This window comes from Astatotilapia calliptera, chromosome 17 (assembly GCF_900246225.1).
Source record: "Astatotilapia calliptera chromosome 17, fAstCal1.2, whole genome shotgun sequence".
Classification (NCBI taxonomy): domain Eukaryota; kingdom Metazoa; phylum Chordata; class Actinopteri; order Cichliformes; family Cichlidae; genus Astatotilapia; species Astatotilapia calliptera.
In genome coordinates this window covers 1,316,255-1,343,083 of record NC_039318.1, presented here as the reverse complement: position 1 = coordinate 1,343,083, position 26,829 = coordinate 1,316,255, and the positions used below count along the sequence as shown (strand labels likewise).

The 26,829-nt window shown below is 43.0% G+C and overlaps 1 protein-coding gene across 1 annotated transcript in view; it reads right to left on the bottom strand.

Annotated features, from left to right (window-relative positions):
• Positions 1-3,836: 3,836 nt before the first annotated feature.
• The window catches only part of chst11 (carbohydrate (chondroitin 4) sulfotransferase 11), a 98,653-nt gene continuing 75,660 nt past the window's right edge, over positions 3,837-26,829 (bottom strand). Inside the window, exons 3-4 of the mRNA XM_026146709.1 lie at positions 10,077-10,306; positions 3,837-9,997 (exon numbers count right to left, since the gene is read on the bottom strand). Coding sequence (XP_026002494.1) covers positions 9,376-9,997; positions 10,077-10,306 — 852 coding nt within the window. The 3' untranslated portion in view covers positions 3,837-9,375. The remainder of the gene's footprint in view (positions 9,998-10,076; positions 10,307-26,829) is intronic.

Here is a 26,829-nt window from a genome sequence, read left to right as displayed (position 1 = left end):
AGGAGTGGGTTGGCCAATTGTCTTGGCTCATGCATCATTCTGCTAGCTCTGCATCTGTAGCTTCTTGAGAATGCGATACATCATCACCGTCTTGTCTAAGACAGATTTGCACAGCGGCTAAGAGTTTTTCATCAAAGCGAAATGTGTCATCAAGTATCCAGAATAAAAGATGCCATGTGCTCCCTCTAATTCCTCTTCCTGGCAAAGTAGACGGTCCAGAAAACATTTAGACTATTCAGTCTTGCCCGCCAGCTTGTATATCTGCACTGTCTCTACCATAGGTGTGCAAAATCATTTTATATATGTATAAATTGCATTTAATTGCTTGTCGTTTGGACAGAGCCTGCTAGAGAACCTAGAGACTTGCAGGCTAAGGAGTCGTGTATGTCGGGTCACGAATGTCTTTTATTGTGATTTTATATCCATGTGGTGGCGGGAAGCTGGAGCCACATTACATGACAAACTGTTTTAATGGTTTCACAGTTCAGATTTGTCATCCAGATTGTTGTCTATAAATAATTACATCACATTAGCTCTGCAATAACAACTGATGCCAATTCACTGTCCAAAATGTAAACAGTAACACATTAGAAAAATTACACAATTAGAGACACTTGCTGACTTACTGACAGAATAATACCTTCATTTGAATTGACCTATGGAGTATTAATCCTTCGATGTCGACTTTTTCTGTTGTTTTGTAGCAGAATTGACGCATTAATAGGGAATGCGAGCTGGTTTTAGGCCATCATGGTTAGTTTTACTCTACTGATGATGTGTTGTTGCAATAGTCCGTAAGCACTTTGAGTAGAAAAACGCTATATAAGAGCCAGTCCATTTACCATTTACAAGACGAAACAAAGGTCAGACATTTGGGTTACCTGCTTGACTGTAAATCAGGACCCTGCCTAGACACAGTGATACTGTGGCTCTGAGAATTTCTGGATGGTCTTGGATAACTGGCCGTTGAAGGAGAGCTGTTTGTAAAAAGTTCCTCTAAAAGGATCGATATGTAGGTCCGCAGGTAGGCTGGCTATGATGGTCATGTGCACCATTACACCACCCATTCAACGGGGGACTGACAGAGTCAACCCTACCATTAAAATTAAGACTCATCAAACTTTTTCCTTCTAATTTTGGTGACTTTGTATGAATTGTAGTTTCCTGTTCTTGGAGGAGGAAATAATGACAACACTCGTAAAATAGTTAGAAAATGTCACCTGCCTAACACTTCTCAGTTCACTGACATCCAAATCACGTTTCATCTGAAACTGTGTAATGTGAGATGACCTAGTGGCAAGCAGAGGCGGAGCCAGACATTTGAAACACCCGGGGCTTAGCCCTAAAGGGTAGTATGCATGTGGGATTTTTTTTTTTGGGGGGGGGGGTAGAAATGACTGAAAGATTAATTGGCTCTGTTTTGAGTTTTGTTCAAAAAAGAATGACTTCATATAGGGAAAAATATATATCACATGTGCAGGACACCTTAAACTAGTTTTTTAATTAAGCAGCGAGGCAGAACAAAGTCGGGGCTGCATCAAGACACGAGGACTAAACCCCAATTCAACCAGACCCAGAACTGATCCAGAATTAAAACAGGACTGCAACAGTTCAAAATCAGGACTACTGAGGACTTAAGCAAGACAGAACCAGAATCAGAACTAGATGATAGCACTAAAAATCATCATAGACCTGCACTACACTTATTTTTTAATTCTACCAAAGTCCACTATTTAGATTGAGAAAAGTTTATATAATTATTTAGCCTTGTTGTGCAAACAAGCCTGCAAAACTTAATTAATGTAGAATTTGAAAAATAGCAAACCTAAAAAGAAACACTAGGTACGAGATACATGAGGACCTGTGATACGGTGATACTTCTGGCAAACGACCATTTGACTAACATGTGTGTCTCACCTGCTCTTGTTCATCTCTGTTCTGTCCTCATTCTCCATCTCCCTCTCTCTCCCTCTCTGTTCCTCTCTCCCTCTTTGTGCTGACAATCATCAAATATACAGTTGAAACCACATATTAATGTACTCTTCAGATCAAAACACAAACACTTTTTTAATTGTAACATCAAATCAGACTAAATGTTTATTTTTTAGATAAATATAAAAACATATTTGTTAACTTTAAGAGTAAAGAGAGAAACTGTCTGTATTTCTTAATTGCAAATGGCACCAAATTGTATTCAAACTTGAGCCACACTTATGGAGCTCCACAGTTCTGTTCCTGGTGTTTTGTTGACATCTCTTGATGTTCCCATGTCACAGAAACAGGCTCTGTGTTTTGTCTTATATGCATCCACAGCTGTGCCACCAGTTTACTCACATGGACTCTACTAACCTATCAGAAGCTTCTTCAGCTCAGAATGGAATCATCTGGTTTTCTTACTAATTAACAATAAACTTAGTGTATATGTACTCCTAAATTTAATGAAAGTGATAAACAATAGAAGCTCTGTCTCTCTTTATTCTGACATTTAACTAATTCAAAATATATTTCAATATTCATCTAAAACAAAAGTTTACTCTAAATTGATGTTGTACAGTAAAAATGTTTTATGTTTTCTCCATAAAGTGTAAATGTCTGGTTACAAATGTGAATATCCTGCTGTGTACTGAAATCCCTCTTGTTTTGCATAGAAATATACTGAACAACATACAAAGCATAATATATAAAATAACATTTACCTGAGTTTTTTCTTTGAAAGAAGCCTCGAATGTCCATTCTTATATTTCAGTACATAACTGAAACCGATTTAGTCGGGGAGTACGGAAGAGGATTAGGGCCACTGGAAAAAAAAAAAAGAATTCTGACTTTAATCTCAGAATTCTGAGATTAAAGTCAGAATTCTTTTTTTTTTTTTCCAGTGGCCCTAATCCTCTTCCGTAGGGGAGGGTAAGAACTGAAAATATGAAATAAACACACGTAAGCTAAGACTCTAAAAAAATAGCATTTGTTCGGCTTTTCATTTCGCCATTTGTTGATTCACTTGAAGAGCAAGTAACGTAATATTGGTCAAGTGATCAGTTTGATATCAATCTTTCGTGATACACCGTCATATTTACATTATTTGTACGGTACGAATGATTTGCTTTGGTACCTGGTCAAACTTAAGCTCTCCTTAGTATGGCTGGCTCCGTTTCTCCAACAGCGCACTCACGGGCAGCAGCTGCCCCGCCCCCTCGCTCAGTCGCTTAGTGCCTGAGCTCGGATCATACCAATACCAGGGGGGATTCACGCACAGTCGTAAATTCCCACAGTGTGCACTATGTGCTTCGAATATTGCTTGCACTTTTTGTTTTATACAGTTGTCAGCCAGGCATCTAACTATGAAAAAATTACACTCCAAAAGACCCCGGGCTTCTGACAAAACAACCCGGGCTTAAGCCCAGTAAGCCACCCCCACGCTCCGCCCCTGGTGGCAAGACGTCTCTGTTTCCACTATTGTAACAGGTCTGTTACTGCAAACCCGTCCCATATGGACACTCAAAGTCAGATTTAATCACAATGAGCGTGTTACAGCTTGTCTGCATAGATTATTGTGATGGGACATACTTTCTCTAAAATTTCTGATCCTATCCAAGCACCACCTGACAGAGCAGCAGTATTCGATGCCCTGTGATTGGAATGGTCAGCTATTGCCCATAACAGTAAAACATATTGACAAGTGTGGTAAATTACTTTGTGCATCACGACAGAGACATCGCCTTTCTGAAGTAGCATGGCAATAAAAATGGCCAGACTAGTTAGGAGCTAGAGAATCCACCAACCCCATAGATAGAAGCGTACACGAGTTCCACACAAGACAGAATGAGTCACAGACAAAGTGGATTTCAGTGTCATTTTATTGTGAAAACAGGATAAACCACGGGTCACGCTGCTGTAGGATCCACCCCACTCTCCCACACAGTGTACATTATTCATTATTCATGATTTTGGAAAGTACCCCTGAAAATGAACAGAGTAAAAGAGCACAGCGAGAGGCTGTCCCACAAGGAAAAGCAACATATAGAAAATTTGGGTGTGTTGCCATGGTAACGTGAGCAGGGAAGCAGTATCTAGAAATAAATAAATAAATTAATGGTACATGTTGGAACGAGGGTCTCGACTTCCTGGAGCAGTGGTGGCGCGCACACACGCGCACAAACTCCACTGACACATAGCTCTTTGATACAGCACACATGGTGAAAACGCTGATGATATGGAATAACGCAGCATCACACACTGATCGTTTAAATTAAAAGGTCACCCACACATTACAGCGCAACATCCGTGCCTCCTGGCAGCACGGGAAGCAGCTGGAACCACGAGACGTGCGGGGCCTCTGCTGAAGGACGTACACAACGTCAGGGCGACACAGAGACACGTGAAACCTGCTTGGACAGGTCATGCCCATGCTAATGCTAACTGATTTGAAAACGTGCCTAGATGTCGCTGAGCATGCGAAGGGCAGGCCTACTCAGGCTAACTTGTTTATTATAAGATCACTTATAATAAACACCATCTCAGTTTATTATAACTTGGGTTGTTAGTTTTGGAGTCATTGCTATTAAATATTTATTGGCAAGAGTAACAGTGTTACAACCAAGCTAACTATTTGCATCTTAAACAGGATCAATAACTGGGAAAAGATGGTTACGTTTTTTGGAAATCTGACTTTACTATGTAGGTACCATTTTCGGCCTGTATACTTCATAAACACTTTAGAAAGATTTACATTTGATAGTTAATTTTGTGCAGTTATATTTAGCAAAGTTTTCAGCTGTCAGAATGTTAGCTTGTTCTGGTGCTAGTTGGATAACTAATCTGTGCTGTACATATTCATACTATTCTGCTCTGCTAGTTGTTGGGATTGTTACAGATATTTTGGCTGAGTCTGCTGCTGTTTGACCTAAAAATAAAGTGGTTTAAGTCTAGAGACCAGTCGCACCCATCTGGCAACATCTGTTTGCAAGGGGAAAATGTGTATTCCCCAACCAGTTGGCAAGTGGTTGCTGGAAGCTGCTGGCAGCCACTGGGTGAAGTCAAAAAAACTCCAACTGTTTTCCAACCAGTCAGGGAACACCCACGTTTCTCTTGCAACCAGCGGCTCACTTAGAGGCCTACAACACTGAGAGAGTCGATTTTATAGCGACTGCGAACAACATCCAAGTGCTTGCAATTGGTGGGGGATAAAATGTCCACAACTTTTTCATCCTTTGACTGCTCTGACTTGTGTGTCTTTAACACTAACCTGTTGTGGTGATACCGGTATTACCAGTTTGTTGGACAAAATACTCCAAATAATCCAAGCTGTAATAAACTGAGCAACTTCTGACGAACGCTCATTTGTTTGTAGTTTTCAGGATCATGTCCGTCCCACAGATTTCTAAAAATAAAGCTGAAGTCATACCTGATGGGGTCACTTCTTTATTGCAGGTATGAGTAAGGTTATAACTGAGGATGTACGCCTTCTGTCCTAATGTGACTGCAGGATGTTCACTGTGTCTCTGTGTCGCCTCTGAATGAAAGGCACAGAAAAATGAGAGTAGTAATGTGTGTGTGTCTGTGTGTGTATGTATGAGGCAACCAAAGTAAGTCATAAATATCACAGCTCAAAAAATAACAGCAGAATGAATGACATCATGTTTGGACTGTACAAAAATATCCTGTGCTGGGACTCAGATATGTCTGACACGACACAGGCAGAGGACGCATGTAAGAAATCATCCTGGCTTTGTCCTTCTGTGCTGATGATATGATGCTTATTTTCAAATATGGTGTCTCTGCTGATGAAAAGTGTCCCCACAGAGAGAGAGACTGAAACGACCTTTGTGTCTCCACTGCTGTGAGTGAGCGAGTGAGCCGACTGAGAGCTTGCAGCGTTTGGGTGGAAACAGGTGACGAGGGTTAGGTCATTAGCCAAACTAGCAGCGTGCTCACCCACTTAAATTGTATCTTCTACCTTTATAATCAGCTCTTTTTTAGCATGTTAACAATCTGAACTCTGAAAGTAAAAAACAAATAAATGACCTGAACAAATAAGTGTATTTACACTAAAAGACTTAATCTGTTGACATCATCACTGACAAAGAGTCCAATCCAAGGCCAGGCGCTGCACCGTGTCTCCTGTTTTCACTCAGAATGACAGAAATGCTCAGCTCCAGCCTGCATAGCTGAATGTCACTAACAAATACGTCAGATTATATTAGATATGTCCATCTTTTACACTGTGTGTATCATGAGCCAGGCACACTGACACCCACTCCAAAGCACAGAACTGAGTCAGGATTCCATTTGAACTTTCTACCATCAAATTTACAGGAAATTTCACTTCAAACACAATTTTCCTGCTTCTGAAACGATTCTGTCTTGTATTTACAAAATCTGGGTGTCAATACAATAAAATAAAAATACAAGTAAAGCAGAAAAATAACATCATCTACTCATCCTCAAGAGGAAAACTGCTGTTAGAAGACAGCAAATGTGTAGTTCAGTCTAAAAGCAGACGTCGTTCAGAAACAACATAAATATACCCACTAGCTAGTCCTCAATATAGACACAGCTATGGAGGAAAAATAACTTTAAATGTTGCTGCTTGTTTGTAACTGAGAGACTGAGACAGCGTCTCAGGGCTGCAGGAGTCCCCGTGGGCTCTGTTTGCTTAAGCAGGCTGCGTATTCCTGCATGGACAGTACTGATCACTGACACTGAGCCTTTTTGTTCTGGTTTTGTTTTTAAACCAGGGGGCCACTTCTGGAGCGATGTAGGAGGAGAGAAACCGGAGTGTGAAGAGAGGCCGCTGTAATGGCTTGTTTGCAGGTTAAGAGGTCCTTTGTGCATTGTTTGTCTTTCATTCTGAGCGCAAAATGAGCCGTTTAAACTGAGCTCTGACAGTGTGAGGTTCTGCCTGCTCGTGGCTTTCCCTATAACTGCTGAGTAAGACGCTGCGTGGCAATAACCTCAGCAGCAGTGCTGGTGTGTGTCTGTGTGAGTGTGTTTGTGTGCGCCTGACCCAGGAGGAGGCCCAGATGAGAATATAACCATTGTTTCTGCTGGAGGATGAGGACCGGGGCGACAAGCCAGCCCAGTAGACTCGTTCCTTTATTAGAGCCAGATGTCTGTGGGTGTTAGAAAGGAAAACTAAGGCTGTTTGACTCGAACCTCCAGACACGGGCATGTGCACAAACGGACACCAGCAATGAGTCCAAAGCAACAAGAAGGGATCTGCAGCTACAACATCCAGCCCGAGGGGGAAAAGGCGTATGTGCAATCTGATTTAGATGTGCTGACTAACCAGGGGTCATAATGAGACAGTTTTCAAGCAGAGTGGACCTGGATTTATTCTATCAGAAAGAAAACATCATACTGCAACTCCAAAGAGTTAGGGACTCAAAAACCATCAAAATCCTTAATGAAGTACAATCAGTAGTGTTATATATATATTTACGCTTGTCTTGCTAATCTCTCAGGATGAGATCAAACTCAGTGATCAAGCCTGAGCTGTGATAACCCTACTGTCGCCACGTCATCACCGCTGGAACGCTCTCGTCACATTTTGAGGGTCTTTACTTTGCAACCTAAAGCACCTCGAGGCGATTGTTGTTGTTGTTATTTGGTGCGATACGAAAACATGGAATTATCCTGAATTGAATTAAATTGACTATATTAACCACAATGCCCCCTCACACAGATCTGCTGACCTCCCTGAGCCTGCTTCTGCTGGAGGGTTCTTCCTGTTAAAAGGGAGTTTTTCCTTCCCACTGTCGCCACAGTGCTTCAAAGGCAGTTGTTGTTCTCTCTGTTATTCTCAGGTCTGTACCTCACAATATAAAGTACCTTAAGGGGATTGTTGTTGTGATTTGGTGCTATATAAATTAAATATTCTAACGCTGTGAAATTAATTTGAAGCTGGAGTGGATTAAAATGTACAAACTGGTGTAAAACACAAAACGACTCCCTCTGTCACTATAGTGTGTGACGGGCAGCCCATCCTCCCTCCTGTGTAGTTATTGACATTACACAACATTAATCACACCACAGGATCCTTTCTCTGTTATGTTGATTGTTGACATGTCTTCTTTGGGATGTCCTAAATGGCAATGATGTGCACTTAACAGTGACTGTGGGTCTCTGAGGCCCTCAGCCATTTTGGCACCAAACGTCTGACAATAGAAATGTAAAAAAAACATAAATTTTGAATGATGTGAAGCACAGAAAGACAAAGCCAAGGGCCAAAAATGTACCACAAGAAATGAAAAAGTTTGAACTTCTCTAAAGTGTCCTAAATGTTTTTCAGCCCAAGAAAATAAAATATTAAATTCTTTCCATCTTAGTTTCAACAACAAAGCAAATTAAATAATCTTTTCATTGCTGCTCGCAGCAGTGATTCATAAGACAATAAAAACAAATAAAGCATGAAGACGAGAAAAGAGGATCATTTAGTGAAAAACAGGTTTGGTTGCTGGAGCAGGGGCACGTCAACGAAGCTCCTCTATGCAGGGCATGGCGGTAATGAGACTCAGCGCCTTTAACCCTTTAACAGCCACACAGGCCGTCTCTCGTCTTGTAGGTTAGAGGCAGGCCGGTGCGCCCACTGAGCGAATCCTGTACCTGTCCAGACACGTTCTGTAGCTCAAAGTATTAAGGATGCTTGGTGTTACAGGCAATGATACGTAAGCACTTCACTGCTGTGGCAGAAGGGCCGACAAACTAATGCTAGAAACCAGTGACAGCGAGCTGTCGGCTGCACCGCCACACTACTAATGTGGAGGTCTTGAGAGTGGAACCGCAGCCATCAGCTGCAGTAATCCTCGAGGTGGTGATGAGGCAGTTTCCCTCTCAGCTGTATGAATCTAATGAGAGCAAGCATGATGGGTACTGGCTCGCCACGCCGAGAGCTCGGTGGAAGATGTGAAGTGTGCCTTACAATTTGGCGGAGTTTCTATATTGATCAGAAGGAGGAGGAGACAAACTTAGCTCCCATAATGCTTTGGGGTCAGGGCACGTGCGAGGACGCTGTTTGCTTTGCAGAATCTGAAGCAGCCTAATTTGTCAGCAGTTTGCTTAAACGTGTAGGGAACAACATCAGGAGAATCCCTCATCCAGTCCATCCTCTGAGGATAACAACCATGAAGACCTGCTTCACCCACACATTTCAGTCTTTGCATGCGTCTAGTCCATTTAGCCCACATCCCTGTCCAGTCGGTGCTGACTGAACATCCTCTGAATTATTCCCAGAAACTCACACACCTCCGGCACCTGTTTACACATCAGTTTTACAGTTTTTTAAATCAAGTTTGTTCCCATAAAATTCTGCCCTCCGCTCATTTCCTTTTATCTGTTTGACCGAATCAGCCGCTCTCAGAGTCCCATCTCTGTCCACCATTACTCCAACCTCAGGTAGCTGGGTATGGAGTAGTTGAACATGAGGAAGTCTAACTTGTAAAGCTGGTAGAGCTGGATCTGCTGCTGAGTGCTGATATTGCTGAAGAACTGAGCCGTCATAGCATCCGTGGTACGAGTGGACTTGGCGTAGGTCGGGAAGCGCAGGGAGTCACCTACACCCACCAGCTGCAACAGGTAGTTTGCATCCTCCTCCAGTGTCTCATACTTGCCCACCATGTCATAGTGGATGTGACACGGGTGACAGAGCTGGTACACAGTCTGCCAGTGCTCGTTGAGTCCGTCCCGCTGTGTGGCCGGGTCCACCAGATACTCAATGAACTCTTTGAATTTGACATCAGCCCCGTTGAGCAGGGCATCCTGCGTGGCGTTCTTGCGGTAGCGGCGGATGATTCGGGTGCCAAAGCGCTTGTGGAAGGATGAGTTGTACTTGAGGGTGAACTTGTTGCGATATGCAGAAACCAGCCTCTCGAAGGGCTCACGAACAAAAAGGAACTTGAGGTAGTTCTTGAGGCGGTGATTGATCTCGGCAATGCTGTACTGATTCAGTGTCTTAAGGTTGGAGGGAACGTGGGCTTCATTGGAAGGAATTTCCATTGGGTCACTGCGTGAGAGAGGCACGAGACAGTGAAGAACAACAGAAGCACTTATTTTCCTTCCTCTCTGTACAGTACCAAACTCACCTGTACTTGCCCCGGCCTGTAAGCACCATCATGACACGTTTCCAGTTGGTACAGGCCACCTTGGGGACATAGCAGTAGATAAGCTCATGGTCTTCATCCACCACGAGGTGTTTGAGGTCTCCGGGTGTCAGGACTCTCCGCTTACGACTCGATGCACTGTAGACCCGACAGGCATCGACTACCTGATCCCTCCTGGCCTGGTGGAGGACAGCAGCTCCTGATAACTCCGTCTGAGAGAGAGAGAGAGAGAGAGAGACTACTGTGAAATTCAAATAAAAGGCTTCAGGAGGGTAAGTACAGCACAAGATGTGAACAGTCAGTTTTACTTTAATTATGTAGTTTACAGCACAGAGTTGAAAAGAATCCAGAGTAAACAATGTGTGATGTGCAATAAAGGTCCCTGAACAAACACTGGTTCCCAGCTCAAACTGGGTGGTTAGCCAACTTTCAGGATAATTACCAGATAAACCAATGAACCCTCTTTAGGCTGATGTAAAAAATAAATCTTTCTTTTTCAGCTGTGATTGATTGGGTTCAGCTAACCACAAGCTTAAAGAAGAAAAACTCATTGGCTAAATGAAAAGCTCCAATTCCCATGTTACTAGTTTGGACGAGTATGTCCCAGTGAAAGCCCGGTTGTAATCTGTGTGAAGGGATGAACAAAACAAACAAAATGAACTGCCTACTGGTTTTATTACCAGTTGATCTGATAAGGAATCCAATAATTAAACCCAACAACACTTCATCATTAGCTAAACTCTGCGCAAGTCGTTTGTAACAAATGTAACAAAATGTGACAATTGTGGGATTTTTGTTGACAATAATTGAACTAAACCTTTCCCAAGAAAGGGAACATACCGTATTAGTCACCAACATTCATATTTAACTCACTACACTAGTTATTGTAGCAGAATAATAAAATATTATTTCACACATTTGTTCTGAAACTTAAAGATGTTTTAGTGCTCTTGGTCACTAACACGGCAGTGAGAAAAAGCCGAGCACTCTACAACTGAAATGAATCAGAAAGAGGGCATGAGGACGGATATGGAAAAGACAGGCAGTTAGATTGCGAGTTATCAATCTTAGGCTTTATTATCATACTCATCTCTTTATTCACTCTATCTTTTTGCCTTATTTGAGTCATTCCACAGACTGTGATAGAGATTAGTCCATGGGTGTGGAGGAAAATAATGATATTGGAGAATATTACAGATCCTGCGAGTTCGGTATGAGTGGCTCCAGTCGGTAATCATTTATCGGAGGCATATTTCACCGTCCCAGTGATGCCTGTGGTGAAGCCGACCGTGGCAGGAGAGAAAGGATGAGGTTACAGAAAGAAATGAGAAGAGTAAGAGCAGTATGGAAGTTTTGCATTTTAGGGGCGGGAATGTTTGCTCGTGCCTCTTGATTATTTTTCCTCTGGGTCTACATTCCCCTGTAGGGCAGTGCTCTGGGTTCCTCACAGTATCTAAATTGATTTTACTGTGGCCTGCAGCCTTACCACTCTGTCCCACTCCACACAGCCATGGCCTTTCAGTGATACACTGTCAGGGGCTGAGAGGGTGGGAGAGATGCTGACATGAAGTAATGAAACAACACTGGGGCTAACAGGGAGTCTGTACACGAACACAGCTTTGACTAAAGAGGTTTGCATGTGATTCTCTTGGACGCCAGCTTTCAAAACAGGTCTCCAAGTTTGCAGTTCATCACACGCACAGCTTGCTACGGCATCATGGGGAAAGCTTTTACAGTAGGGGATTGCACGATGTGCTCCTGTTATCCCGTAGCTAACAAGTCTACAACGATCCCAGCTGGGGCGAGAGGCGCGGTACACCCTGGGCAGGCGACCAGTCTATCGCAGGGCAAACACAACAGACAGTCACACCGACGGGCAATTATAATCATTTAACCCAACCCTACTAACTGCATGTCTTTGGACTGTGGGAGGAAGCTGGAGTACAGAAAGGCCCCGGCTACATGGGGGAGTCGGACCCAGGGACCTTCATGCCACCGTGCTGCCCCCCATAAGTCAGATAAGACATCTATAAAATACACTTCTTGAACTAAACCAAAAAATAAAGTACTTACAATCGTTTTTTCTCACTATCTTTCTGTTCACTTATCTAGTGCTCAGTTCATTTAAGTATATCTCACAAAAATACTCTACATTTAAATACAAATACAAACCTGTCCACAAAAATGATGTGGACAGGTTTGCAAAGCAGTTTCATACTGTGAGTCACCTGGTGGTCCAACCTGTCTCCTGACAATTGTTTGCACAGTAGTGTCTCAGTTATAAGAAGCACACTGACTCACACTGACTCACACTGACTCACACTGACTCACACTGACTGGGCCTCGGTGTAAAACATTGCCAATTGGTTGTATTTTGGTTATATCCCTATACAAAAACACGGTTGCCCAGCACTTACGATATTTTGCAGTCAAATGTAATTTTGTGTAGTAAAAATAAATAAATAAAACACATGCAATCCTTGCTCTCCCTGACCAAAAAATAACTTCCTGTCACATTAGACAGCTCTGCACAAAACTATGATTTATTTTAAACTAAGATTTGCTTTTTTGCACAAGACACAATATTTTATTCCCACCAGAGAAAAAGTAATATCTAGATCTTTCTTCATTGGGCAACGATAAAAGAGTATTTTCAAACGTTGCTGTCTTTATTAGAATTAAAGCAATAGTGGGCGTCCTTTATTCCCATAGTTACTCCTGCTTTTGGGAAAGGGAAGTGGAGCTTTTTCAGGATGGACAATGAAAGTCTCCAGTCAAGATGAAGTGCTCCTTTTGTGCGTCTCCACTTGTTTGCTCTTTTATGCATTTTGCAGTCATGGTCATCAACTCCAAAGCATCAAAGCCCACTAAGGCATAAGAGCTCTTTGCTGATGAAACTCTTAAAGAAAAGGAAGAAGTGGGAGCATCAGGCTATAATTCCCTCAAATGTTGCAGCAGACATGCAGCCCTCCATCTCAGCACAGTTTAAACTGTATTTAACTCGGGAAAAGAGACAAGGGGATCTTCTCAGGCTTGCCCTCAGTTTTCCTCTCATCTCTCTTCTTTCTCTGGGATCACTTTCTACCACTTATCTCATCTTTAGGCAGCCCTGTGAAGTCTCTTGTGGGGTTTTGATGAAGAGTGAGGACAGGGATGAAAAGCAGGAGGAAGAGATGAGATGTGGTGGAGGTCACTGACCTCTGGCCATGTCGAGCTTTTCCCATTGGACAGCAGACTATAGCACTAGCAAATATGCTTGCCCATTTCTGCCCTGATACTTTGTGGACACAAGCTAGTGAAACGGCACCAAATAAGAGCCAGTGTCATAAAATGTCATAAAACCACAGCTATAAAAGTAGTTAGCCGCGACACATTTTATGGCTAATTCAGTTTGATCTCTTCCAATAAGAGCCTCAAACATCCAGCTCAGCAGTTGCAGGTATACTAGATGATGAATTACTTAGTGTTACAGACACCATGCACTGATATGGAAGTGAAGGTTTAGTCCCTATTTCTCTCTGGCAAACACCATCACAACTTTGAGAAAACCGGGGGGCTGGAAATCCTTAATCCCACCACGAAAGTCATTGTCAGCAGCGTATCTGCAAACAGGGAAGGCTTTACTTCCTTATCCTGAGGGTTCGAGATGATGGGAAATGCACATCCTCTCCTTGTTGCACATTTGTTGTTAAAATGTGTGAGAAAGTGATGAAAGGGCAACATGGAGACTGTGTTTCAATATTTCAAGTCTTCATTTCCTCACCACGACTGTGTTATTGTCTCTGAAAGTTGTTATGAGTTTGAAATATCATCTGTGTATCAGAGCTGAGCCGCTTGTCGCAGCGGTGGTAATGAATAGCTTCCTCCTAATCTGCTGATGATAGCAAAGAAAGAGATAAAGGAAGGAAGCCAGGAAGTGATCGCTAAAGGACAGAAGAAACATATTCCAGTGAAAGTCTGTAAACTAGCTTACATACAAACGTAGACCCAAGGCTAAAGTATCAACAAAGCAAAGCAAGCCAGCGACGCAGGAAGTCTCAGGGTTACTCCACATCAGTTTGGTCACTTTGATTTGACCAAAGTCTCTGACAGAGCCTTCATCAGACTGTTAATTGGCTGCCTTGGCAGTAGTTTTATATACGTGTGCTATAACCTGTGTTTCTGTATTGTAACAAAGTTAAGACAAGTGTAAAATATTCTGAAAGCTAAAATAAAGATTGAACCAACCATATTTTTGACAGTAAATCATCTTCTGTTACTAATCAAACAGTTTTAGTACAGATTAGGACTTAAAGACTTTTACTATGTAGCTAAAGATGACTAAAAATACACTTGAATGTTCCAGTTAGAGTCATGAATTTTCATGGTGCAAAAGTAAGAAATTCACAATTTGTCTCACGTAATGACCTGAGGATGTTTCTTCAGAATAAGCTAAATGCTGAGGACCAAAAGGTTAAGGGAAAGAACAAAATGGACAAGGATGCAGCGAGTGAGAAGGAAAGACTATGACTTGACTGGCAAAGAGAGCTGGCTGATAAAAGGAGAGTAGATATACTGTGCGTGCAGTTGTCCAGGGTAAATAAGGGGGAGGCTAGGAGCTTAGGAGATGGACTCAAACTGGTCTACAACGGTGCCAACAGAAGGGGAAATGGACTTTATTGGCTAGACTGACAGACTAAGTTAGAAAGGAAATGTACTAATGATTGAAGGGAGTGTGTTGAGGGGTTTGTGATGAAAGAAAATAAGAGAGAGAGACAGATGGAGGGCAGCTAGTGAATCAGGAAGTGCAGAGGATGAGTAAGGACAACGTGAGGATGAAGAGTGGAAAGGTGGTTGGTCCTGATGACATACAGTGGACTTTTTTTTAACACAATCTAGGAGGATGAAAAAATGCTTGAGGAATGGAGACAAAGTGCCAATTTTCAAGAACAATGATGATGTGCAGAGCTGTAGTAACTACAGAGAGATAAAGCTGATGAGCCATACCAAGAAAATATGTGAAAGAGTTCTTGGCGGGCTGATAATCAGTGAGCAGCGGTATAGCCATGCCAAGAAGGAGCACTACAGATGCAATGTTTGCTTTGAGAGTGTTGATGGAGAAGCACAGAAAAGGTCAGGACAGCAGCACAGAGAAAGCATATGATAGCATGCCTGGAGAGGAACTGTGGTGCTGAAGGAATCAGGAGTGGCTGGTGCAGCACATATATGAGTGTGTGAACAGATCTGTTTAAGGTAGGGATGGGATCACATCAGCAATCAGCTCTAATTCTTTGCAATGGCTGACAGATGAGATCAGATGGGAGTGTCTGCAGACTATGAACAGATAGAAGACAACCTGGTGTGTTGAGGTATGCTTTGGAGAGCAGAGGGATGAAGGTCATCAGAAGCAGGGCAGAATACATGTGTGTGAACGAGAAGACGACAGTGTGACAGCTGCATGGAGTACAGGTAGTGGAGGTGGATGAGTTTAAATACCTGAGGTCAACCGTGTGAAGCAATGGACGCATAAGAGAGGTGAAAAATATGTGACAGAAGCACAGCAGCAAAAGTGAAAGGGGAGATTCATGAGACAGTAGTGAGACATAACAAAAGGCTGGAAATGGACAGACTGTCATTGGGAGTGACGACAACGGACAGGATTAGAAACAAGTGCATGAGGACGGCTCAGGCTGAGTGCTTTGGAGACACAGTTAGAGCAGCAAGGTTGAGACGGTTAGGACACGTGCAGAAGAAGTAGACCACATGAATATAGAGGCTATGGGTGGGTGATGGTGGGGAGCCAGACGCTCCACTGTGGTGACCCCTAAGGTGCTGAAAGAGAGAAACTAATGCATTTGATTTATACCTCCCTTTGTTTAGAGAGGCACTGTTCATTCATGAAGCTAAGATTCTGCTCCTTATTGCAATTTAGACGCTGCAACAGTCATTACTCCTGTGTACATTTAACCGTCTGATTTATTCTGTGTATGCCTTGTGTTTCTGAAGACTTTACAGTGGGTGTGTGAAAAGAAGAAAGTCCAGTGTCGAGAGGGTGAAGTGCAGCAGCAGCACGTATCCTGTCTTTAGCTCGATGCTGCTTATTATCATAAGAATGCCGTTTCCGTTTTGTCTCCTAAAAATTCATCCGTCTGCGCTCCCCGTCTCGGGTCGCTGAGTTAGCTTCTCTCTCTGCTCGCCAGCTGTGAAGACAGCCAAACAAAGATCAACAGGATTCATCAAAGCACCTCTCTGTCACACACACTGAGCACTAAAGGCAGTCTGTGTCTGTGCGCACAGGCTGGCATTCATAAAGCAGGCAGGCATAAAGCTGCCAGTGTGCCACAACTGTACCAAATAGCACCTGATTTGCAACCATAGAGCTTAACGGGTCGCTGCATGAAAGGTAACAAGGCTCTGCTATGAAAGCTTTATGAGGCAGATTCATCCTTTCCAATAAGACCAGCAGTACATGGACTTTTCCACTATGTCATTTATGAGAAGTCCAGTAGCTGCTGAGGAGAAACTGGGCCAATCATCATGACACAATAACCGCCTGCAGCCACGGAGACACCGACTGGATCTGAGGAAGTTTTTCTGTACCTGTATTTTTCCAGTGGGATAACTGAGAACACACACTCTTTTTCTGAAGCACTCTGCTTCATATTCCTTCCTCATACATTCATACCTAGAAAAAGAGCACAGCTGTCTACTGAGCTGCTCTGAAGGAGGAGTAAGCAAATGCTGCAGAAAATAATAAGCTTAATGTTAAATAATTGATTGTAAAGCAAGAATGTTTGTAATGCCAAATTTGTTGAGTCTTGCTGGCTTTTATACACAGACAGCACTCGGGTGTAGCTGCTGACAGCAGCTTCATTCAAAGTAGCAAGTGTGACTGTTACAGTGTAACTGGATACATTTGAAATACATTTCAGCCCTCTCTGTCTCTGCTACACTGAAACTGGAAAATCAGATCAGTCTAAAATGAGTTTGTTTTTGATGCTCTTGTCCCGCTTTGATGTTTTATGGAAAGCTGTGGTCGTGGTTATTACCTTCTTCAGTAAAGTGTTGAGCTACAACAGCAACTTCAAGTCAACAGCTCTCAGGGAAATGTAAAACATTTATATGAGGCATGTTTCCCACCATCAGTGATATTCTGTGAGTCTAACTTTGAACTCTGTGACTCTGTTGTGCAGATTCAGAGGATTTCAGTGGCAAACTGAGAACAAGAACCTCTCGACCTTGTATCCTACTAGCTGGATACGATCAGTTAACTAACTCACATACACTGGGTCCTGATGATACTGACATATTTACTGATGTCATGCCAATCTGCCTGCCAGCCTCATATTCAGTTAACAAACTGCACGTACTTACCACAGATGCCTGAACTCGACTGCTCTGTGTTTTATCTCAAACATGGCTGGTGCAATGTTTAAATACTGAGCATCACAAAAGCAGCCTTTCTAAGCTACAGCTTTAAATCTGTGAATCTACTGATTCATGATTTTTGTGCTGACGCTGTTGCATAAGGGCAGTGTGGGAAGACCATGAATGGAGACAGTGTTCATGCCAGGGGCTAGAAGCACTGAGCTTTCCTGCCAGGTGCCATCAAGGTCAAGTAAACATGCAAACACACACAGATACATGCTCGCTATGATGCTACTTGCTGCAGGGTTCACTTCTTAACACATTCGCAGTAGCAGTTAAAAGTACTGCTAATAAAGTAAAAATAATCTGGGAATCCCCAAAACACCACCCTGAGCAGCAGCCAGTCACAGATGTTTCATTAGAGGCTACAGTTTGACACACAGCCTTGGATGTTTATCTGTAAAAGCAGCAGTGGAGCCTGGAGGCCTCGCCTTCACTGAGGGGGCTGTTAACAGACCATCATAAGAATTTAACTGGCAGAGGTTTTTATGGAGTCTTTAGTGTCTTGTGACGATCTGTAGCTTTTCAACCCTAACAGTGTTGTAACTCTGGGGGTAGGCACCGAATCCTTCTCATGCATGCATGTGACAGGAGGACAGGAGGTTAGTGAACTCTGCAGCATGGTCATTTCATGCTTTAAACTCCAGGATATCCGACACCTGGGTAAGGCCGGCCGTCCCTATCCCACGGTAACGTTAAACCGGCAACCTGAGCCCGGAGACAGACCTCCTTCACAGGTGAAAGCTAACCCACAAGGACAGAGAATAGTCTTTACACTGTATCTCTGATGTCAGCCCAACGTTTTAAAGTTCATGTGAAGAATGTTATACTGTAAACTCTTTGGATGTGCAAGGGTTTTATGCTGCTCTGCCAGCTGATTTGTTTTTACCTGACGAGGAAAAATGAAACACACAAGGGAGAGTGTCGATTTAGTTTGTCGGTCTGTGGAAGAACCACTGACTGCTTAACAGAGTGAAAGCGGAGAGTATATCCCTGATTTTTTAAAACGTAGCTATTGGATTTATCAACATTTAATCTGAATGGATTCAGAAGTTAATGACTAATAATGCATTGCTGTGACTGTTAAAACGTGAGCCTTGAAAAAGTTTTACTCATATTTACTTTGTTATTTATCTTCCTCTCTGGATACGTGCTCGTGGCCTCGTAATACAGACGTCTGTTTTACTTTCCAGGGTTAAAATGCAACAAAGAGTTAAATTAAGCAGGCGGCGCAGTGACACGAGAGAATGAAATGAACCCGGAGGCCGTACATGTGTGCAGTGATATGTGTTTACTGTATATGTAGAACGTGTGCGCTGATGTACATCTCTGGATCAACAGTGTGTTGTACTTAAATATACACTTGTGCAGAGAACCAGCGTGTGTCTGTGACTAAACAGCAAAGAGAAAAGTGTGGGGTATAATCATAGCACCAAAGACAAGATAATGACAAAGTGCTCTGACTTTCCCTCAGTGCAATCAACCTTTCTCCTTCCTCTCATGAGCACTTTACTTTGTCTCTCTGCATCGTGTGTTTCACCCCTCAGGGAGAAAAAAATCAGAAAGGAGACGTCGAAGGAAAAAATGAGAAATAGGATTTCAATAAAACCCAGTGACAACTACATTCTCTTTTCTGTTTGTTTTCTTTGTTCGAGTTTGTGATTTGATGGCCTCAAATGCAGCAAACAAGAATTTGTTTGGGTTTAGACGTCTACATTATCAAGAAAATTACGCACTGTTAACTCTGCTGCAGTCAGTGTAAAGTAGAGCTGCTGTGGTATCAGTCCAGTCCTGATTTTCAGATAGATAACACTGCTAAAGCTAAGCTCTGAGATTCCTTTGGTTTTAATGTAAGGACATGCACTCAATGATCACTCAAAATAAGCGGCAATAGTTATTATTTTGGTAGAAAAGTGAAAATAAAATGATATACAATGTACAATTTCCAAAATAACAACAATAATAAAAAAACAGTCCTATTGAGTTCATTATTATTTCAGTTTGTACTTTTTGGTCATTAGTCAGGATTGTTTGTTAATTCCGTTGCTTTTTTTTTTGCTTTGAATCGAATAGAATAGAATTCAACTTTATTGTCATTGCACATGTCACAAGTACAAGGCAACGAAATGCAGTTTGCATCCATCCAGAAGTGCTTTAGCCATGATATAGATATATTACAAAATATATATTAGCAATAATATAGGTATATAGATATATTACAGAAATGGGTCTATTATGGTATGTTATAATGTACACGGTATGAAGGTATGTTATGAATATGCTATAACTATAAGTATGTACAGGCTATGAACAGGATATAAATATGAAACTAAACAGAAATATGCAAGTTATAAACAGTTGTAGAATTATAATTATATTGTACAGAATGATTGTTTATACAGAATTATACAGTAATGCAGTTAAGATCAGTGAAATATGTGGCTACTTTCTACAGAGGCTATATAAAGTGTAGGTGGTTATGGGTGTATGTTCAGTACATGTGTTAACGTGGGTCAGATGTCAGGAGGCAGAGTTCAGGAGTCTGACAGCTGTGGGGAAGAAGCTGTTCCGGTACCTGGTGGTCTAAGTCCGGAGCTCCCAGAGGGCAGGAGGGTGAAGAGTCCATGTGATGGGTGACTGGGGTCTCTGATGATTTTCCCAGCCCTTTTCAGACACCGCTTCCTGTAGATGTCTTTTATGGCAGGAAGTGGTGCTCCGGCGATGCGCTGGGCAGTTTTCACGACCCTCTGCAACGCCTTCCGGTCCGAGGCAGAGCAGTTCCCGTACCAGACTGTTATACAGTTGGTCAGGATGCTCTCGATGGTGCAGCGATAGAAGTTCACCAGGATGTCTGAGGACAGGTGGTTCTTCCTCAGAGTCCTCAAGAAGAAGAGGCGCTGGTGAGCCTTCTTGACCAGCTTGGAGCAGTTGGTCGTCCAGGTGAGATCCTCGGAGATGTGGACTCCCAGGAACTTGAAGCTGCTCACACGCTCCACAGCCGTCCCCTTAATGTGGATGGGTGGATGTGGGTCAGCATTCCTCCTGTAGTCCACGATGAGCTCCTTGGTCTTCTCGGTGTTAAGCAGCAGGTTGTTTCTGTCGCACCACTCAGCCAGACGATCCACCTCCTCCCTGTAGGCGGCCTCATCGTTGTCACTGATGAGGCCAATCACCGTGGTGTCATCTGCAAACTTAATGATGGTGTTGGAACCATCAGCAGGTCTGCAGTCGTGGGTGAAGAGGGAGTAGAGGAAAGGGCTCATCACACAGCCTTGTGTGATGAGCCCTTTCCTCTACTCCCTCTTCAGGGAGTTGGTCAGGATGCTCTCGATGGTGCAGCAATAGAAGTTCACCAGGATGTCTGAGGACATGTGGTTCTCAGGAAGAAGAGTCCTTGGTGAGCCTTCTTGACCAGCTTGGAGCAATTGGTCATCCAGATGAGATCCATCGTTGTCACTGATGAGGCTAATCACCGCGGTGTCATCTGCAAACTTAATGATGGTGTTGGAACCATCAGCAGGTCTGCAGTCGTGGGTGAAGAGGGAGTAGAGGAAAGGGCTCATCACACAGCCTTGTGGTACACCGGTGTTCATCGTGATGGTAGATGAGCAGCGGTTTTCCAGCCGGACATGTTGGGGGCGGTTGGTCAGGAAGTCCAGTAACCATTTGCAGATGAGGGAACTGATGCCCAGGTCTGTCAGTGTCCTGATGAGTTGTGAGGGGTGGATTGTATTGAACGCTGAACTGAAGTCTATAAACAGCATTCTGGCGTAGGTGTTGTTGTTGTCCAGGTGTGAGAGGACAGAGTGCAGTGCGATGGAGACTGCATCCTCTGTGCTCCTGTTCTGGCGGTATGCAAATTGGTGGGGGTCCAGGGTGGGGGTTGGGGAGACAGGATTTGAAGTGTGCTAGGACCAGCTGCTCTAAGCACTTAGTGATGATGGGGGTGAGTGCTACTGGGCGGTAGTCACTGAGGCAAGATGGGTTGGAGTTTTTGGGTATGGGGACGATGGAGGTGGATTTGAAGCAGGCCGGTACCACAGCGTGGGCCAAGGACAGATTGAATATGTCTGTGAGCACTCCTGCAAGCTCCCCAGAACATGTTCTGAGAACACGCCCGGGGATGCCATCAGGACCTGCAGCCTTGTGGACATTGATCCTGCTCAGCACCGCTCCTACCTACATGTCTGCTTTGGTTGTGGGGTTCCCTCGCTCAAAACGAGCATAAAAGTTGTTGAGCTCATTGAGGAAGGAGACATCAGAGGATGCGGGGGAGGGTTTGGTGGTCCTGTAGTCTGTGATGGTCTGGAGTCCTTGCCACATGTGTCGGGGGTTGGAGTTGGAGAAGTGTTCTTCTACCTTCTTTTTGCAATGGTGTTTGGCTTTTTTGATTCAGTGGTTTGGTTTGGTGGTCTGAGTTGTTACCACTTTGGTGCTTCTCAGGAGAGAAGAATGAGTTTCTTAAACAAGAGTTCAGTTCAGTCTGGGCATAGGCTCGCCATCTCCATCCGGAGAGAATCCAGGAATCTGTTCCATTTGCTTTACACCAACGCCAACAAAAAAAACCTAGGACAGTGGCGCGGCTGCCCCTCTGTTGGTCTTCCTTGGTCTCTTGTGTTCTGGGGGCCTCTGGATGTCTGGAGTTTTGATCTCCTCCATACCTGCTTCATGCCCTGGAGGACGGGGCTGTGCCCCCCCCACACCCTCTAGCAGATCATTACGTGAAGGAACCTTTTAAAAAAACAAGCGCGTCCATGCTCACAGGTGTACACACGGGTGATCACACCCACAAACTACACCCTTTTTGGCTCCTACCTCAAAGCACACTGTGTTCTGTTGATCTTATGTGCTGCACAATAATGTTTAATATTTAGTATTTACTGTCATATTCCCATATATCATTGTGATGTTGTTTATTCTATTACTCTTGTTCTCTTCTGCTTGTTTTCTTTTTTCTTTCTCAGCAGGTGATCCAGGTGATTGATATATGCATTTTTTATTTCTGCTCATTCTGTTGGTTTTTGTTTTTTGCCCTTCTCCCCCGTCCCTCTTCTCAGCTGTTTCTCTCTCCCTCTTTCTTTCTCCCCTTCTTTCCCCCAGTCAAGTCTGTCCCGTATTCAGTAAGTGAAAATAAAATAAACAATAAAAGGTGAATCAAATGGACCATTACGGCAAGGCTGGGATGGTCAGTTTGGTAAAGTAAATCCGTTGGGCATCTTTCTTTGCCTTTAGACAATAATTCTGATGCAAAAGAGCCAAACGGGACAGGCAAAAAAACAAAAAAAACCTAGCCAAGATGAGGTATCAGCGTGAACGTGGCAGGGGACACAACCACACGCCCCCCTCTAGCTCCTGCTCACATCAACAAGACGACCGATAGTTCAGCATGGACGTCTGCAGCCTGTCTCATTTACTTTTCAAAGTGCAAATACTCTCAATACTTAATACATGATGGCTGGACTAACATAGTTTCTACACAAATGACAGTATTATCGCCTATCGGATGACTGCAGAAAAGTAAATTTTTTACAGTCACTGGTCTGGCTCCAGTCCCCTCCGCTAACAGGGAGGCGGGGTTTATGACCTATACTGCAGCCAGACACCAGGGGGCGATAGAGACATTTTGGCTTCATTTTGGGGAGCTGGTAGGTCGTCCTTTTCTACAGTCGCTGCACTGATCGCTAACCGTGAAACAGAGAAGGTTCCACTTCCTTTTTTCAAAATAAATATTTTTCAAAGAAAACGACTGCAAATGCAAAAATATACATAAAAGGAAGAGAGAAAGGAAATTAAAAAAAAAACGTTTTCTCTACTCTGTTACACTTGGTAATGCAAATATGTTATCAGCCAATCACATGAAAGCAGCCTCGGTGCATTTAGGCTTGCAGAAAGGGTCGAGTTGACTTGATGAAGTTCAGACTGAGCACCAAGCAAATGGTTTAAGTGATTTTTAACGTTGTGTTGCTGTTGGTACCAGACATACTAATATGAGTAATTCAGAAACTGCTAAACTGCTGGGAATTTCCCACGCAGCCATCATTAGCATTTACAGAGAGTGCTTCGAAAAAGAGAAAATGTCCAGTGAGCAGCAACTCGATGGGTAAAATGTCTTGTTGATGCCAGAGAAGAGGGCTGAGCTGATTGAATGAACTGAATCTATCCCATGAAGAATAAGGGCAATTCTAACCCCACACTAACGAGGTGTAACTAATCAGAGTGGACCCTGAGTGTATTACTGACATGACACTGCTCAGGTCAAAGTGGATTTTTTGCTTCATTTGCTTGGTTGAGATTTTACTGCTGAGCTTGTAATATCTTTTTTTGATTTCACAGAACTCAGACATATTTATCTCCCAAACTGGACAACTCACACCAAAACACTCTTTAAGGATAAATAGCACCACAGACCAGGTAAAATATGGGAAAACTGTCCATTTACAACCGAGACTTAACACAGTAGCTACTGCTGCAGCCAGAAACTCCACTGTCAGCTACTTTTATGTAGACTAACTAATACAAACTCATCATCTTGCAGGACTTCAAGATTCAAGAACATAAGTGTTTGTCTCTGGAAAGCAACCAACAGCAACCAACACCGTCACACCCAATTTGGGATGAATCAGACTTTCCATTATGACCTGAGTTCAGGTGTCGCATCTCTCATTTTGCAGTATTTTAATTTTTGGCATAGATCGAAATATCTGTCAGCTGAATCACTTTTTGCTGTAAAATATTCTCCTCTGAGAATCCATCGCATACAGAGACCTGAGACAGCAGGAAAAACATTGCTGTGCTTTCTTCTGCCTGCAGTAGGTGCGTCTCACAGTTTCGGGGACTCCACTGCACTATGAAAGCTTAGTGTGGAGCAGGTAATGTTAATGAGCACTATAACCTACTTTAATACACAGTTACATACGAAAGAAGACCAAGGTGGAATCACAAAAAACAATTCAAGATTAGTTTTTCTAAAAATTCAAAGTAGTGAGCCAAAGGCCTTCTGGAAGGACGTCTGCTGGAATCGAGCTTGGTTTGAACTTCGTGTAACCACACAATATAATTATTTTATAGTTTTAAGTAAACAAGCTTGTAATTTCAAGATCACGAAACATTTGCTTTTTGATCTCGATGACACACAAAGTCTTATTTATGCATTTCTCTAATCCATTTCTCTACGGCCTTCTGTACTATAGCTCCTCTTTCATGCACACAGTTTATCTTCTCCGAGAGCAAAACAGAGCACTCATCCCCTTTAAATCCCTTTGTCTCTCTCTTTTCACCGCCTTTCTTCAGCCTGTTTATATGCAGCCTGTAGAGATAGGCAGAGACAAAAAAGAGTAAAGCCTCCTCCTCTAAATCCCTTTGTCTTTAAACCCAGAGTGACTTATCCAGCTTCCTGCGCACACATCTTAGAACCCACACCCACAGCGTATGACTGTGCTCCGGTCTGATGGCTTTACAGCAGAGGAACACTCAAGACAGCTGCTTTGGCTTTTTGCTGTGGGTGAAAGGTGTGGCGCTTCTTTCAAGTCTGTGCCAGTCTCAGCTGCTGTGTTCCTGCATAATCTGGCCCAGGGTGCCAATTCCAGAGAGTGCACGCACACACACACACACACACACACACACACACACACACACACACACACACACACACACACACACACACACACACACACACGATTGCAGTGAGTGGATTGCAGGGTTAGAGGCGTATCTGCAGCTGGTGAAACAGCCACACAGGTATTAGTGTCACAGACACACAGAGACACTTTCCTCTTTTCACTGATTACATTTATTTATGAAGCAGTAAAACGACCTGTCTGCACAACATGGTTAAAGTCTAATGATGTCTGGTCTGAAACATGCAACCCTACATGATGTTCAATATGAACTAATGTGCAGTTTGGTCTACAACAGCCTTCTTTGCTTGTCAGAGGTGGACCCTGTTTATTGAATGTCCAGCTCGGCTGACACAACAAATATCATTTGTTGTGGGAGGCGGGCTTCTTTCGTTGAGCCTTGTTGATTGGTCAGCTGCTTTGGTGTGATGAGTCATAGAGCGCTATGTCGTCTGAAAGATTTTCGAATTAGAGTCGCTCTTTTTCACCTTTCTGATGATGACCTCATTATTTTTGTCAAACCTGTCAAACGCTCATCTAAACTTTGCTGAATGAGTAAAGCAGCTAGCTTCCAGCCTGGATTAAATACCATTACCAGTCAAATTATTAGTCAAGTGTACCATCCAGTCATTACCCTGGGACCTGACTATTTACTGAAAGAATGACATTTCACAGCCTGAAACTCTTTAATGTGATATTCCTCAGAAATGTATGTGGACACAAAATGCAACTTGAGTGTGATTATCAGGAGGTCATAGAGTCAAGAAGCAGGTTTGAGATGTATGGAACTGCTATTTTTTCACTTTCATGCAGCTTTTATACCTAAATTACGTTTTTGGTTCACGAGTTTCTGTCGTTCAGAATCTTGATGTGGGTATTATAAATCCTCCTATTTCAAACTTTTACATTTAACAAATAACCCACTGACTTTAGCCCCCTTTTAACTTTCAAATCAATTTATTTGTTCAGTCGTTCCAAATTACGTCAGTAACAGAAAGGAAACCGTTTCAAGTTACTACAAAAGGGCTGTTGTACCAGAATGCAGCACGTTACCTGATAAAGTCTGAACGGTAAGTGGCAAAAGTTTAGTCAGATTCAGGTTTTGTCATTGACCCATCTTTTAAAGCGTCTCTCTGCTATGTCAGTATAAAGCTGAAATGAAAGAGGATGAATGAACAGAGCTGTAAAAAACACTCCTCTGTATCCTTTGACAGAATGGTATCTTTAGCAGGTATGGAGTTTAATTCCAGTTCAAATGTTCAGCCATTATGAAAACGAGATACCTGGAATAAAAGTCTCCCTACAAAACGCCTTGTTTTGTCACTCTGCAGTCATCTGGAAACACCTCTGAGCAGTTATTTTCTGCCATTATCTAAGTTAGACTCCACAGCCATAGACAGTACATGTTTAAACTGATAGTGAAACTTGTGCTCTAACCGCTCTCTATGCTGCTGTGGACCTGTCATGGGTTTCATCTCAGGCTTCTTTGTGCTGTACTCGACTTTCTCACAGAATTTAAGATGTTTTCTCAGGACATTTAAATTCTGCCGTCACTGCTAGCTGAGGAAATCTAGGAAAGAGCAAGAATTCATGGGTTTTTTGGTGCTCTTCTTTTAACACAGTGCTGTGCATAGTTCAATCCAACATATTCATCTCTTCAAATAAGTCATTCCATTCAAATAAAAAGGATTTCAATGCACCTATCAGCCAGC